Here is a 14,140-nt window from a genome sequence, read left to right as displayed (position 1 = left end):
GATCTCGCTGCCTTCCCTAAGTAGCGTGGAGCGAGCGCAGCCAGAAGCCGGTTCCGGGGCTTTTGAGAACGTGGCTCAGCGGCGAGGCGCTGCAGGGAGGGCGGGGCCCGCGGGAGGGCCGGCGGGCGCGGGGATTGGCTCAAAGCGGGACAGCAAGGCTCGGGGATTGGTCCGACCCGAGAGGGCGGGCCGAACCTTTAAGAGGCTCGGAGGGGGCGTGCAGGAGAGTGAGTGCCTTGCCGGCCTCCGGATTTTGCTAGTGCTCTGCGACAGTGGCGGTGGTGGCTACGACCGGAGCCCAGGGAGAGTAGGAGCCCTCAGAGCAGAGGAGCATCCCGGCGTCCTGCCCCAGACGGCGTGGCCCCGGGTTATGGCCAAAGGAGAGGGTTCCGAGAGCGGCTCTGCGGCGGGGCTGCTGTCCCCCAGCATCCTCCAAGCCGGCGAACGCCCGGCCCAGGTGAAGGTGAGGGCCCAGTACACCGAGAGGAGGGAAGGGGCGGCGAGTGGGCCAAGATGGGGGTATGCGGGTCTTGGACGTGGAGCCTGGCCGTGGGGCACTTGGGATGGCCGGGGACCCGGAGGCCTAGGAGCTGGGGTGCCCGGGGACCAGGGAGGGATGAGAAGGTCTGGGGTGTGCACACACACCCCATTTCTCTTCCCGCACTCCATCTCGGCAGAGGGCCCAGCTCGTAGCTCCACTTGGTGCCCCGCTCTGGTTACGGTTCTTCTGGGGTGAGCAGCCCGGATTAGCCACCCTAGAAGCTGGAGAGACCCCAGAGATCTGGGAACCCCCTTTGTCCCCATGCCTGACCCCCTACTCCCCACCCTCACCCTCCTACTCTCGTCTCAACTCCTCTGTGAGGGTTGCTCAAGTTCATTCATAAGAACAAGGGCTCTGCTCTTAAAGGAGCCGCATTCCGCAGACGCTTGAGTGTGAGCGTTCGAGTGCTGTATGTCTCCACCATCCCTTGAGCCCCAGCCAAAGCCCTATGAACCTATTTAACGACCAAATGAAACCAGGCAGGCCTAGGAAGGGATCTCAAGCAATAAATATCTCCTTGGGAGGTAACTATCGTTTCCTTTTAGTTTTATTAACTGATCCTTGGAAGGAGATCGACAAGTAATTGTGCTGTTACCATGTATGAGTAATCTCTACTTTCCCTGGGCAACCTCAGCCTCCCTAGTGCCCCACCCAGACAGAGCCCAATCCTGCACCTGGAGCCCTTTCCTCCCCTCTCCAAGGTCCCCTAGGAACTGGAGGTGGAGTGTAGGACAGCTCCTGAGTTTGCTTGAAGCTCCGGCTGCCTATGGGGACCAGGGACGCTATGGGACAGATGGGAGGAAGAGCTGTGCCTCAGCCAGCTGGGCTGGGCTGCTACAGCTCTCTAGAGTTCTCACCAGTAGGCAGGTGGGTTCTGGCCTCGTAGCCAGGGCTAGAGTCCAGGCTGAGCTCAGGCTGAGCTCAGGCAGCTCTCGGCAGCAAGAGGATTTTCAGGTTGTGGCAGCTGGTGCCGGGTGGGGACAGGTCTGCTGCTGGAGCATGCTCCCCTCTGTAACTTGGAAAGGAACAGTGGCTGAAGCCTTGGGGAGAGTTCTTTAGAGATGGTAGCAGGTAACTTTCCTCAGAATCTAGCAAGGGGGCTGGGTGGTTTAGGAGCAACTTCATTAGGAGTATGGGTTTCCTTTTTTCCAGGATCCCAAGAATAAGGAATTATCTTTTGTTGTGGGAAGTGGAATCTCCCTGGGCAGAGTTGGCTAGAGGGATGGTCCTGCCTTTGGACCTTCTAGGATGGAAGCCATGATCTTGGGCCTGTATTCATCCTTTCTTCTTTTTCCCAGAAGGAACCAAAGAAGAAACAGCAGTTGTCCATTTGCAACAAGCTTTGCTATGCAGTTGGAGGGGCCCCCTACCAGGTGACAGGCTGTGCCCTGGGCTTCTTCCTACAGATCTACCTGTTGGATGTAGCTCTGGTGAGTGACCTGAGCCTTCCAGGGATCCTCTGGTATCCCAAAGTGGGAAAGACTAGGTATCCTCGGTTATGTTCACCCACTTTTTCCTATTTTTAAAATGGGACAGAAAAATCTATTTTGCTGCCTCTCAGAGTCATAGTAGAGGAGGAATAAGACTTTAGGAAATATCCAATCTTAGATGGCAACTCCTCCGTGCCTGGCAGGAGCAACAGAGCCAGGAGGGGTAGGCAGTAGTGTGAAGGAAAATGGGACCTATTGGTGACGCTGTTCTTGGAAGAGACTGGCACAGCATGTCCCTGGGTGGAAGACAGCTGGCTTGGCTCAGGGGTTAGCAGACATTGTCAGGCTTGTGGAGGAAGTGTACCCTACCTTCATGTGAGGAGCAGAGGCATGTGGGGAGGGAGAGGGGCCTTCAAATGTTAGGCATAGTTAGAGCACCCCAGGATGTATGATCTTGAACTGGGAGGAACACTTAGGGTGAAGCAGTGCTACACTGCGCTTTAAGAAACCTTGGCCAGCAGCCTGGCATCCAGAGAATTTGCCCTGTCCGGATAGGCGAGTAGGAGGCTGAATAGCCATGGCTACTGGGTCTCCTGCACTGGCTGACTTTTCTGTGTAGCATCTGACTTGGCAAACAGGGCTCATTGGTTGTATCCATTTACAGGTGGGAAACACTGAGCCCCAAAAAGGACAAATGACCTCATTCAGCAGCTGGATTTTGAGTAATTCCCATGGGTTAGTCCCTGAGCAGCAAATACGAGAAACCTATGGTTGAAGTATAAAGCTACTGTATGTAATGAGTGTTAGAGCTGGGGTGCAGGGAGGTCAGCATGGGGAGATGATGGCATAGGAAAGGCTGTGAGTTTCCCAGAGCAACAGCAATAGCAGGCCTTTGCTGGATGAGGAGGCACCCAGAGCATCTGGATTTAGAGCCTAGAGTATTTGAGAGGAGAGGGATAGTTTGAGCAGGTAGTCACAGGCCATTTCTACAGTTGGGCTGGTGGTTCATACCTGTAATTCCAGCATTTGGGAGGCCAAGTCAGGAGAATTGAAAGTTCAAGCCCTGCCTGAGCTACATAATAAGACTTTGTCTAAAAAAAAAACAAAACTGTAGATTCCCACATCTAAGAATCCAAGATAGAGCTAAACCCTGTAAGATAGCCATCACAACTCCCATTATACAAATGAGGAAACTGAGGCCCACTGTGGCTACTCAGTTCTAATGTCAGATGGCCAGGGGCTCAGGGCTGTGAGAGGGAGGAAATAATTTTATATATATATATATATTTTTTTTTTGAGACCACGGCCCGCAGTTCAGGCTGGCCTTGAGCTCACTATGTGGCCCAGGCTGGCCTTGAACTTGCAGTGATCCTCTTGCCTCAGCCTCCTGAGTGCTGGGATTACAGGTGTGCACCGCCACACCCAGCTGGGAAGGGAATGATTCTAGATTCATTCTATCTCATGGAGAGTTTTCAAAGGTAGAAAAGAGGGTAGGAAACAGATCTGGGAAAGCCCATAAGGAGGCACACAGTGCTGGTATTATCAAAGAAACACCACTGTCAAGCCAGGTGTGGTGGCCCATGTCTGTAATCCTAGCACTTTGGGAAGCTAAGGCAGGAGGATTACAAGTTTTGAGCCCAGCCTGGGCAACTTAGCAAGACCCTGTCAAAATAAAAATTAAATATAAAGGGGCTGGAGATGTAGCTCAGTATGAAGGCCCTGGGTTCAATCCCCAGTATACATACACACAAAACCTATTGTCTTATTGTGGTCCTAGGCATTGACCTCAGGGCCTCACACATATTAGGCCAGCATTGAGCTACATCCCCAGCCCTGCTGTTATCACTATCAACAAGGCAAGTGAGGATGTGCAGGGCCCAGGTAGGAGCAGCACTGGGTCTCAGGGGCCTGGCTGAACCCCTGCTCTTGCCTACCAGTGAGGACTGAGGTCGAGGGATGAAGAAACTGTCTTCTGTCTCCTCCCCATTCCAGGTGGACCCTTTCTCTGCCTCTATCATCCTGTTTGTGGGCCGAGCCTGGGATGCCTTCACGGACCCTCTGGTGGGCTTCTGCATAAGCAAATCCTCCTGGACCCGCCTGGGTCGCCTCATGCCCTGGTGAGTAGAAGACTCCTTCCAGGTGGCAGAAGCTTCTAGCACATTTGCCCCGTCCATCTCTTGTCCCAGGCCGGGGGGTGAGAAGAAGGAATAATGTCAAAGCCCAAGGATGTTGAGACTTCATCTGAAGCCTCAGCTGCTGGCTTGCACCCACACTGGGACACCTAGCCAAGTCATTACCAAGCTGGTTGAAGTGCTAGGCTGGTCAGCAGGTTCCCTCAGCCCAGGTCCACTGCTCCCCAACCAGTTGTGTCTTCTCCCACTCTGTCACTTGCATAGTGGCAGAGGAGCAGTTCAAAGCAATTGAGTAGCTGCACTCTGCAGCCAGCCTGCCTGGGTTTGAATCCCAGCCTCACTGTCTACAGCTGTGCAACCTTGAGCAAGTTACTTAACATCTCTGAGCCTCAAGTTTCTCCCTCTGTAAATTGAAAATAAGGAACTTCTCACAGGGTTGTGTTGAGGATTAAATGGTTGTGAGTATATATAGTATTCAGGACTGTGCCTGGCATCTTTTTTTTGAGACAGAATCTTCCTATATAGCCCAGAGTGGCCTTGAACTCACTATGTAGCCCAGGCTGGCCTTGAACTCATGGTGATCTCCTGCTTCAGCCTTCCAAGTGCTGGGATTATGGGCATGTGCCACTATGCCTGGCAGTGCCTGGCACATTATTATTATTATTGTTATTATTATTCAAACAGTGTCTCACTGTATATTTCAGGCTGGTGTTGAACTCATTATGTAGTTCAGGCTGGCCTTAAACTTGTGGCGATCCTCTTGCCATAGCCTCCTGAGTGCTGGGATTATAAACATGCCCTACCATGCCTGGCATGGTACCTATTAAGTGATACATAATTACACTCCTTCTGTGTGGCTCCTGGTGGGGCAGGGGTTGGAGACAATACCAGGAATGGTATAGCAGACCTGTAAGCTCTGGGCCTTGGATGATGTGAACTTTTTCCCTCCGTACAAAGCCTCCCCCATTCAGCTTCAGGCTGCAGGGCCAGATGGGGGCAGGCAGTTCCCGTAGATCAGACAGCAAGGGAGACACAGACCAGCCAGGCCGGGCTTGGTTCCCTCCAGGACATCCTGCTTCAAGGGTGGGGGGGATGCCCCTTTCATCTCCAGCCCATCCAAGCTCAAGTGGGCGCCTTCCTGCCCCAGGGGCGCCCATACCTGGTCTCCGGCCTTCAAAGCTCTTCCAGCAGCCCCCACGCCCCCACAGCTTCCTTTCCCACGAGGCCCCCCACCCACTACAATTCTGCCAGGCCCTGGCAAAAGCCCAGGTTGGAGCCTTTGATCCCGGCTTCAGGGCCAAGGGTAGGATAGCCTACCTCACCTGGGCAGGCTGCTCAGGGCTCCCAGTGTGCCAGCTCGTGAGCCTTGGCCCTGTGCCCGCATCCCTGGCAGCCGGTGGAAGGCGGGGCCCTGCTGCCACATCTCCTCATGAGGCCCAGCCAATGGGAGCTGCTGCTGTGCCAGCCCGATGCAGCAGTCACATTGGGCTCCTGGGCAGCACTGCTCAGCTGCCTAGAGCAGAGGATGGAGTGTTTGAGAAAGGCTGACGAGCCCTTGTCTCTGAGGAGACACGTGGTTTTGGGAGGGTGGAGGAGCCAGAAAGGCCAACAGGAAGGATCTGGGGCCTCCTGGGCAGGTGTGGTAGCCAGTTTGGGGAAGGTGCTGGGGGCCTCCGGGCTGCTTTCCGGCCTAGCAGGTATCTTTGTACATGTCTGAGCGCACTCCCAATGCTCACAGGCTGTGAGATGCTGTGCACATGGCTTCCCTCTCTGCACCATAGCGAGGACCTGGGCCGCTCTTCACATACCTCTTCCTTTCAGTATAGGAAGAGCCTGGGGCCTCTTCTTCAGGTTTCAGGACAGCCCCTTCAGCACAAAGACTTTGACATCATGTGCTTTCCCCAGTGTCCCCAAGTCCACCCTGCGAGGCAGGTGATCAGCAAGGTCACATGGGGAGGCTGAGAAGCAGGCTGGACCTGAGGTCTGATTCCGAGTCCCAGGCCCTCTGCAGCCCCAGGCCACGGCCTGTACTACTCTCTGCAGGCTGGCTCTCCCGCCAAACTTTCTTGATAGAGTCACAGCAAACAGGGTCCCAAGCACTGGTCTACATTTTCACATCGACTTATTTAAGTCTTAAGACTACTTCAGCCCTATGAGTAGAGCCAAGGTCCTCGTGGGAGCCTGTGAGGTACCCTACTTCCTCTCCAAGCTCATCTCCTAATTCCAATTCCTTTGCACAGGACACTGCAGCTCCACGGGCCTTCTTGCTGATCTTCAGCCCTACCAGGCTGAGGTCCTTTGCCCTAGGTGCTCCCCTTCCTGCCCACACTTGCCTCAGGTATCTATGAGGCTGCCTTCCTCCTGCCTCTCAGGTCTTCCCAGCCAGGCCTTTTCAGGCTCCGCTTTTCACTTCTTTTTTTACGGTATGGGAGCTGAACTCAGGACCTTGAGCTTGCCAGGCAGGAGTGGTGCCACTGAACTACATCCCTGGCCCACTGCTTCTCACTTCTAATTCTCTGGAACCTGCTTTATTTCTTTTCTCCACAGCACTTATTACTTTCTAACATGTATATAACCTTTTTAAAACTGGCACAAAAGGTGTGCTGTTCCCATTTAAGATTTAGAGCCATTTTAAGAGTATTGTTCACTGACATTAAATACAGTCCCATCTTTATGTGACCAGTACTGCTTCTACCTTCAGTACTTTTTCATCTTCCCAAATTGCAACGGTGTATCCATTTACAGTAATCCTCATTTCCCCTCCTCCAGCCCCTCATAGCTACCTTCCTACCTTCCATCTCTCTGAAGTCAACTACTCAGATTCACTCACTTAATCCAAGTCCAATTGTACGATATTTGTTATTTTGTGACTGACTTATCCCTCTTAGCATAATGTCTTCAAGGTTCATCCCTGTTGTAGCATGTGTCAGAAGTTCATTCCTTCTTAAGGCTGAATATATATCATCTTGAACTATGTTTATTTTTTCTATTCACCAAGTAGAATGTAAATTCTGCAAGGACAGTGTTTTTGTTCTTTTTTTCCGCTCTTGCTTTTGTCTTTGTGTTCACTGATATATCCTAAGTAATTAGAATAGCACCTAGCACACAATGGGGATGTAATAAATATTTGAGCAAATGTTGAATGTAAGGCATGTGCTATTTTTTATTTGTATTTTATGCAGGAGGAAATGAGTCAGAGAAGTTAAATAACTTGTCCAAGCCTAAGTTTTTATATAGTTAGTTGGGAGAATCGGACTTGGATCTCTTAACCTTCACCCTCTGCTGCTTTCTCTGCTGATCCTGAGGAGTCGGTCCAGTCTGAGATCTGGCCCATGTGACGAGCAGGACTCAGGTGCATGTGGCAGACCTTTGCCCCCTCAGATACATCACTAGGCCCAGTCCTCCCACCTGACACCTCTATCTCCCTTTGCTTCGAGTTGGCCTTCCCCACTCCTCCCCACTGTGCGTGTGCATGTGTGGAAACACACAGGTGCCAGGTTGCCCCTCCTCCCTGCCTGCCTGCCCTGAAGTCTTGTCCTCAACTCTCAGGTCCCCTAGCCCAGAAGAAGCCCCCGCTCGTGGGGACATGTGGATGAGACTCCAGGTCTGACCTTCTCACACTCCACACTCAACATTTTAGTCCAGGGTCTGGTCCCAGTGTGTCCTTCCGGGCTTGGAATCATCCTCTTCCCAGAGGCTCTGGGGTGGGTGAATTTGGCAGGAGGAACTGCCTTCCTGTGGGAACCCCAGAGAGCAGAGCTGGATCTCTGGCTTGGCTGGGCTCTGGGGGTTCTGGCCTCCACTCAGACCTCCCCTTCCTCAGGATCATCTTCTCCACACCCCTGGCCGTTGTCGCCTACTTCCTCATCTGGTTCGTGCCCGACTTCTCATGGGGCCAGGCCCTTTGGTACCTGATTTTCTATTGCCTCTTTGAGACACTGGTCACGGTGAGTGTGGGACCCTCTTCTTGGTATCCTTGGGCCAGGGTAGGGGCAGGGGCGGTCCCTGGGGTTTGCCTGTCCACTGTCTAACTGGCCAAGGGCCTCTCTTCCATGCCAGTGCTTCCACGTTCCCTACTCAGCTCTCACCATGTTCATCAGCACTGAGCAGAGTGAGCGAGACTCCGCCACTGCCTATCGTAAGTCTCCCCACCCACTGCTCCCACACCCGCCTGCCACATTCCATCCCTTGCTGGCCCAGCTCTTTGCTCTGCTCTTAGCTGTGGGTGGGTATAAAACCTTTGTGTGTGTTTGTGGGTTTGAACCCAAGGCCTCATGTGTACTAAGCAGGTGCTCTTTCACTGAGCTCTAGTTCATGAAACTCTCTTAAAAATAACCGGGTCCTGGGGCCAGGGATTTAGCTCAGTGGCAAGTGCAAGGTCCTGAGTTTGATTCCTGGTACAAAAAACTCCCCCCCAAAAACCTGGTCCCCTTGTTGCTCAGGTGAGACCTAGGGTGATGCAAGGACTAACCTGAGGTCACATAGAGAGAGGCCATGAGTATTGGGCAAGGTGACACCTGCCTCTTCCACCCACCAAACCTGGAGCTAGAGTGCTATCTGGACTTCCTCCTGGGCCCATAAGCCATGGGCTCCCCTAAAAGGCCTCCTATTCACGACCCAGGGATGACCGTGGAGGTGCTGGGCACAGTGCTGGGCACAGCAATCCAGGGACAAATCGTAGGCCAAGCAAATTCACCCTGTGTCCAGGAACCCAGTGACTCCACAATGGCCTCAGAAAGCGGCAATCACACGCACAGCATCTCTTCACTCAGACAAACGGTGAGGTCCCTCCCTGGCAGGGGATGGGTTTGGGGAGACAAGGGCAGTGGAGTGCTTTAGAGTCATCCTGAAAACGGTAACGAGAGCTCATGTTTCTTAATTGCTGGGCATTTGATATACATAGCTACTAATATGCCTGCTGTGCCCACTTTGCTGACAAGGAAGCTGAAGCCTAGAGAAACTGAGTGATTGGCCAGGGCCACATACCTGGTAAATTGCAACGATTTGGGGAGATTTGAACTATGGAGTCTCAGGCTCCTGATTTTTAACATTTTGTACATCTGAACTTCACCCAGCCTTGGGAAGCAACAGCAGGGCCAGGATGATTCTCAGTTTCCCAGGTGGAGACAGTGAGTCCTCCAGAGGAGAGATTGGCTGGAGAGGGTTGAGTAGGGCTGCTGGGACGAGGCCAGACTGACTCTCTGTCACCTTCACCTGCTTTATAGCAAAACGCATACCTGCTGGCAGCGGGGGTCATCTCCTCCATCTACGTCATCTGTGCCGTCATCCTGACCCTGGGTGTGCGGGAGCAGAGAGGTGAGAGGGCCCCAGCACAAAGTGGCTGTGTCGGGGCTGGGGATTTAGCTCAGTGGTTCTGCCGCCTGCCTCGCAAGCGCAAGGACCCGAGTTTGATCCCTGGTACCGAAAAAACCCCACAAAAACAAAATATGGTGATCACAAAGTGGCTGTGTCTCTATGCCTACCCTTCCACTCCCTCCTTCTCACTGTCACCTCCTTTTCCCAGAGCCCTATGAGTCCCAGCAGGCTGAGTCAGTGCCCTTCTTCCGGGGCCTTCGGCTGGTCATGAGCCACGGCCCGTACATCAAGCTCATCGCTGCCTTCCTCTTTACCTCCCTGGCGTTCATGGTGAGTGGGGCCTGGTGTGCCCAGCCCAAGAGGGATGGGGCTGGAGAGGACTCGGGGTGAAACGGAGCCGAGGGACAGGTGGCCTGGTGTGGGTGGGCGGAAGTCTCTGGAGCATGGCGGGGAGTGTCTTGGGGAGGCACTGCCTCAATGTCACCTCCTTCCTTCCCCTACCTGCTACATCCCCCAGCTGGTGGAAGGGAACTTTGCCCTGTTTTGCACCTACACCTTGGGCTTCCGCAACGAGTTCCAGAATCTACTCCTGGCCATCATGGTGAGTGTGGGTAGGCTGATGTGGCATAGGCTGTGAGATGGATCTTTGGACACTTAGAGGATGTTCCCAGAGTAGATGTGGAGGGATGGAGGAGGCTTCCCAGAACATTTGGTTGGACCCAACCTATAGTTGATAAGTAGGATTGTAAAAAAAGGAGTTTGGAAGCTGGGTATGGCACCACACACCCAGCACTCTGAGAGGCTGAGGCAGGAGGATCACAAGTTTAAGCCCACCATGGGCAACTTAGCAACTTAGTGAGAACTTGTCTCAAAATTAAAAATAACAAAGGGCTGGGGATGTAGCCAGTGCAAAGGCCCTTGATCCAATCCCTGGTACTACACATACTCAAAAGGAAAGAAGATGAAGAAGGAGGAGTTTGGGTGTGGATGTTAGCACAGCAAAAGCAAAGGTGTGGATGCCAAGTACTTTGTGGCCTTGTGCTCAGAGTTATGAGAAGGTAGAGGGGCCACAAATGTGCCTGCTAACTTCTCCCTGCCAGATGATGCCAATTGGCTGCCCTCAGGAAGGGCTGGGAACACCCTTGGGGTCCTGGGAAGGTCAGGAAGAGTTCGGTGGCTCCAGCTCACTTCTCGTGCCTTTCTCCATCCACAGCTCTCAGCCACATTCACCATTCCCATATGGCAGTGGTTCCTGACCCGCTTTGGCAAGAAGACAGCTGTGTACATTGGGATCTCAGTGAGTAGGCTCAGGCTGGCTCCTGGGTTGAGGTGGGGGTTTCTAGTGGGAACCTCCCAGCTGATTCATGCTTCCACACCCTCTTCTCTAGTCAGCAGTGCCGTTTCTCATGTTGGTGGCCCTCATGGAGAGTAACCTAATCGTCACATACATGGTGGCCATAGCAGCTGGCATCAGTGTGGCAGCAGCTTTCTTACTACCCTGGTAGGTACATCCAGGCTCACCTGAACATAGTTCCCAGCCTTCTGCCTTCCAGCTCCAAAGCTCACTGGGAGAGTTCTTTGGGGACTTCTGTGGACCATTCTATGGGCCCAGGTTGAGGGCAGAGGGGATCTGCCTGGAGAGTTGTACAGATTGTGAACTGAGCAAGAATACCTTGTCCTCGCTGTGAGAAGTGGGGCTAAAATCTGGCCTATGTGATGCTTGCTGAGCTGAGCTGAGCACCTGGACTGGGACCCCTTCGTCTTACAGGAATGGGCCTTCTTTTTTAATTTACTGTATGGTGCTGCTGACTCCCGGAGAGCTGCCCCTTCTCACTGGCACCAAGGTGCCCAGTGGCCTGGGGGTGCTGGGGAGTCCTCATGACACCACCACCCACTCTGCACAGGTCCATGCTGCCCGACGTCATCGATGACTTCCACCTGAAGCAGCCCCACTCCCATGGCACTGAGCCCATCTTCTTCTCCTTCTACGTCTTCTTCACCAAGTTTGCTTCAGGAGTCTCGCTGGGTATCTCCACCCTCAGTCTTGAGTGAGTGGGGGAGGGTCTGGGGCAGCGCAGTACAGGGCAGGGCTAGGCCCTCGGTGCCCTGTCCTCACCTCTTCCTTCCTGGCTGGGTCCCCACAGCTTTGCCGGGTACCGGTCACGGGGCTGCTCCCAGCCAACACGTGTCAAGTTTACACTGAAGATGCTGGTGACCATGACTCCCATTGTCCTCATCCTGCTGGGCCTGCTGCTCTTCAAGCTGTACCCTATTGACGAGGTGAAGCGGCGGCAGAACAAGAAGGCCCTGCAGGCTCTGCGGTGAGCTCGGGAGGGCTGGTGCCCAGGCTCAGCAGCCCTTGGTGCCTCCCAGGGCCAAGTCTGGTCTTTTACCTCCTGCACACCTTCCCGGCTGCACCCTGAGCTTGGTGCTGGGTCTGGCTCCAAAGAGCTCTCCATTCATTCACCTAACAGATGCTTCCTGGTCCCCACTACTGCCTCCCTTGCACTAGTGAACAAAACAATTCCTGCCCTCAAGGTGCTTGTATCTTGGGAGTAGGTGTTTATGATTTCCCACATGTGGCCCTTCAGCAACCCAGCATTTCTCAGATTCTTATGATTCCCATTCTGCTAGTGAAGAAACGGGGGGTTTATCTCAGAACAGTGACCAGCCCTGTGGATAAGGGGCAGAACTGGGCTTTGAGCCCTGCCTGGTACTCTGACTGCAGCCTGTGCCCTTCACCACAGCCCTGCTGGCTTTGGGGAGCTTGGGTGTGGCCCACGACCTTAGGGCAGGGTGGGGTGAGCCAGGCCAACCTATCAGTCAGCTTGTGCCAGAGTGTAGCTGTAGGGTTTGTGGTGTCCTGTGTGTAGCATGAACAACCAACAGAAACTGGCAGATTCTGAACCAAAAATGGAAGTGAGCCAGTGGTCCTGGGAATTTAGCTCAGTGGAGCTGAGCCTGCCTTGCCAAGCGCAAGGTCCTGAGAGTTCAATCCCTGGTACCAGAAAAAAAAAACACCCAATGATCCTGTAGTTCAGCAGAGTCCGACAGGGCCCAGATCCCCAAGGAAGGAGGTGGGTGGCAGGGGAGCTGGGATAAATGTGCTTCCTCTGGCCTTTTTTCCAACTCATTCTTTCTGGCTCTTGCAGGGATGAAGCCAGCAGCTCAGGCTGCTCTGACACAGACTCCACAGAGCTGGCCAGTATCCTCTAGGGGCCCCTGCGTCTCCTGCAGCCACATGGAAGGCCCGTGTCACCAGCCCACACAGGGACCAGCACCTCTTTGCCCACTTGCAGAACAGCTGCTCTCTAGGTGCCAAGACAGGGACCAAAGACTGGAGAGTGGGTGGCCCAGGACACTCCTGTGCTCATGGGGGGCTGCCCGTCCTGCAGCCCCCCTCCGCCTCCCCTCTGCCCACCCACAGGGCCAAGCCCTGGACTGCTACTGTGAATATGCCAAGGACCCATTGGGCCCAGCCGGAACACTAATGTAGACACTTTTTATACAGAGACTAATTAATAACTTAATGACTGTGTACATAGCGATGTGTGTATGTATATGTCTGTGAGCTATTAATGTTATTAATTTTCATAAAAGCTGGAAAATGCCTGTTTCTGCCTGTGTCCTCAGCCCCTCACCAAGCGCTTTGGTGCCAAGACTCAGACAGTGAGAGGGCACACTCTGCCACAGGTGCCACTGGGTGGGGAGATGGTGGTGATAACAACCTTAGCTAACATTTACCGAGCACCCGCTCTGTACCAGGCACTGTGCAGAAGCTGTGTGTGCTCTTCATATAAATACTCATTTAGTTCTTGAAACCACTGTGCCAGGTCAGTCTGCCCTTCTTTTAAAAATAAGAAGGGCCGGGGATTTAGCTCAGTGATTTTGCCGCCTGGTGCGCAAGTGCAAGGACCTGAGTTTGATCCCCAGTACCAAAAAAATAAAAATAGGAAAACTGAGCTCTAATCAGAGAGGGACATGGCTAAAGTCACACAGCCAAGAGTGATCTAACTCAATCTGGCACAGTGGTACATGCCTATAATCTCAGCACTTAGGAGGCTGAGGCAAGAGGATCACCAAGAGTTTAAGGCCAGTCTGGGTGCATAGTGAGACCCTGTCTTAAAGGGCTGGGGATTTAGCTCAGTGATTCCGCCACCTGCCTCGCAAGTGCAAGGTCCCGAGTTTGATCCCCGGTATGAAAAAAAAAAAAAAAGACAAAAGTGATCTGATTGGAGCTCCAACCCAGCTCTGTGAGACTCCTGCTCCCTAAGCCACTGACCGGCAGACACTTGCTCTGCCTGAGCCTGCGAGGCATGACTGTGTCCGGGAACCTGGAGTCTCCCTGGAGACCTGGCATTCTTTCCCACAACTGGTGCCACCAGTGTTAAAGTGGGACTATGTACCTGGCTGGGTGTCAGGAACAAGCCCACCTCTGTGGGAACCAGGCGGCTGGGAAAGGACTAGTGGCACTCATTCCATCTTTGCAGTATAAATACTCCCACTGTAGTCCAATTGAAGTCACTTACAGTTGTACCATCTTGCCAAATTCCTGAATATTTAACAGTGGGCTCTCGTAAGCTGGTAGGATCACTCCCCATACCACTGGGTCTCTTGGCCAGCCTCCAAAGTCACAGGAAAGTAGAGCTGGGAGGATCAGGAGCAACTAGCTGAACTTCGTTTTTTATAGACAATGAAATCCATAGAGGAAGTGTTAAGAA

At 53.3% G+C, this 14,140-nt stretch overlaps 1 protein-coding gene across 4 annotated transcripts; it reads left to right on the top strand.

The window, feature by feature from the left end:
- The first annotated feature begins 219 nt into the window (after nucleotides 1-219).
- On the top strand, nucleotides 220-13,031 carry Mfsd2a (MFSD2 lysolipid transporter A, lysophospholipid). Of its 4 annotated transcripts, none has more exons than XM_004851038.3 (14): nucleotides 220-463; nucleotides 1,840-1,971; nucleotides 3,964-4,088; nucleotides 7,927-8,050; nucleotides 8,163-8,241; nucleotides 8,725-8,882; nucleotides 9,329-9,419; nucleotides 9,628-9,749; nucleotides 9,937-10,020; nucleotides 10,633-10,716; nucleotides 10,808-10,920; nucleotides 11,324-11,467; nucleotides 11,564-11,740; nucleotides 12,572-13,031. In XM_004851038.3, exons 1-14 carry the CDS (start codon nucleotides 371-373, stop codon nucleotides 12,633-12,635), a joined length of 1,590 nt encoding a protein of 529 aa, XP_004851095.1. In that variant the 5' UTR covers nucleotides 220-370; the 3' UTR covers nucleotides 12,636-13,031. The 4 variants fall into 4 exon arrangements, with proteins under 4 accessions (XP_004851095.1, XP_087071355.1, XP_087071354.1 ...); XM_087215229.1 differs by having other exon boundaries at nucleotides 230-457; nucleotides 1,843-1,971; XM_087215228.1 differs by having other exon boundaries at nucleotides 230-457.
- The last annotated feature ends 1,109 nt before the right edge of the window (nucleotides 13,032-14,140 follow it).

The sequence above is a fragment of the Heterocephalus glaber genome, unplaced genomic scaffold (assembly GCF_053883595.1).
Source record: "Heterocephalus glaber isolate CG9 unplaced genomic scaffold, H.glaber_assembly_v1.0 deba00001452, whole genome shotgun sequence".
Lineage (NCBI taxonomy): Eukaryota > Metazoa > Chordata > Mammalia > Rodentia > Bathyergidae > Heterocephalus > Heterocephalus glaber.
This window is presented reverse-complemented; position numbering and strand designations above follow the sequence as displayed.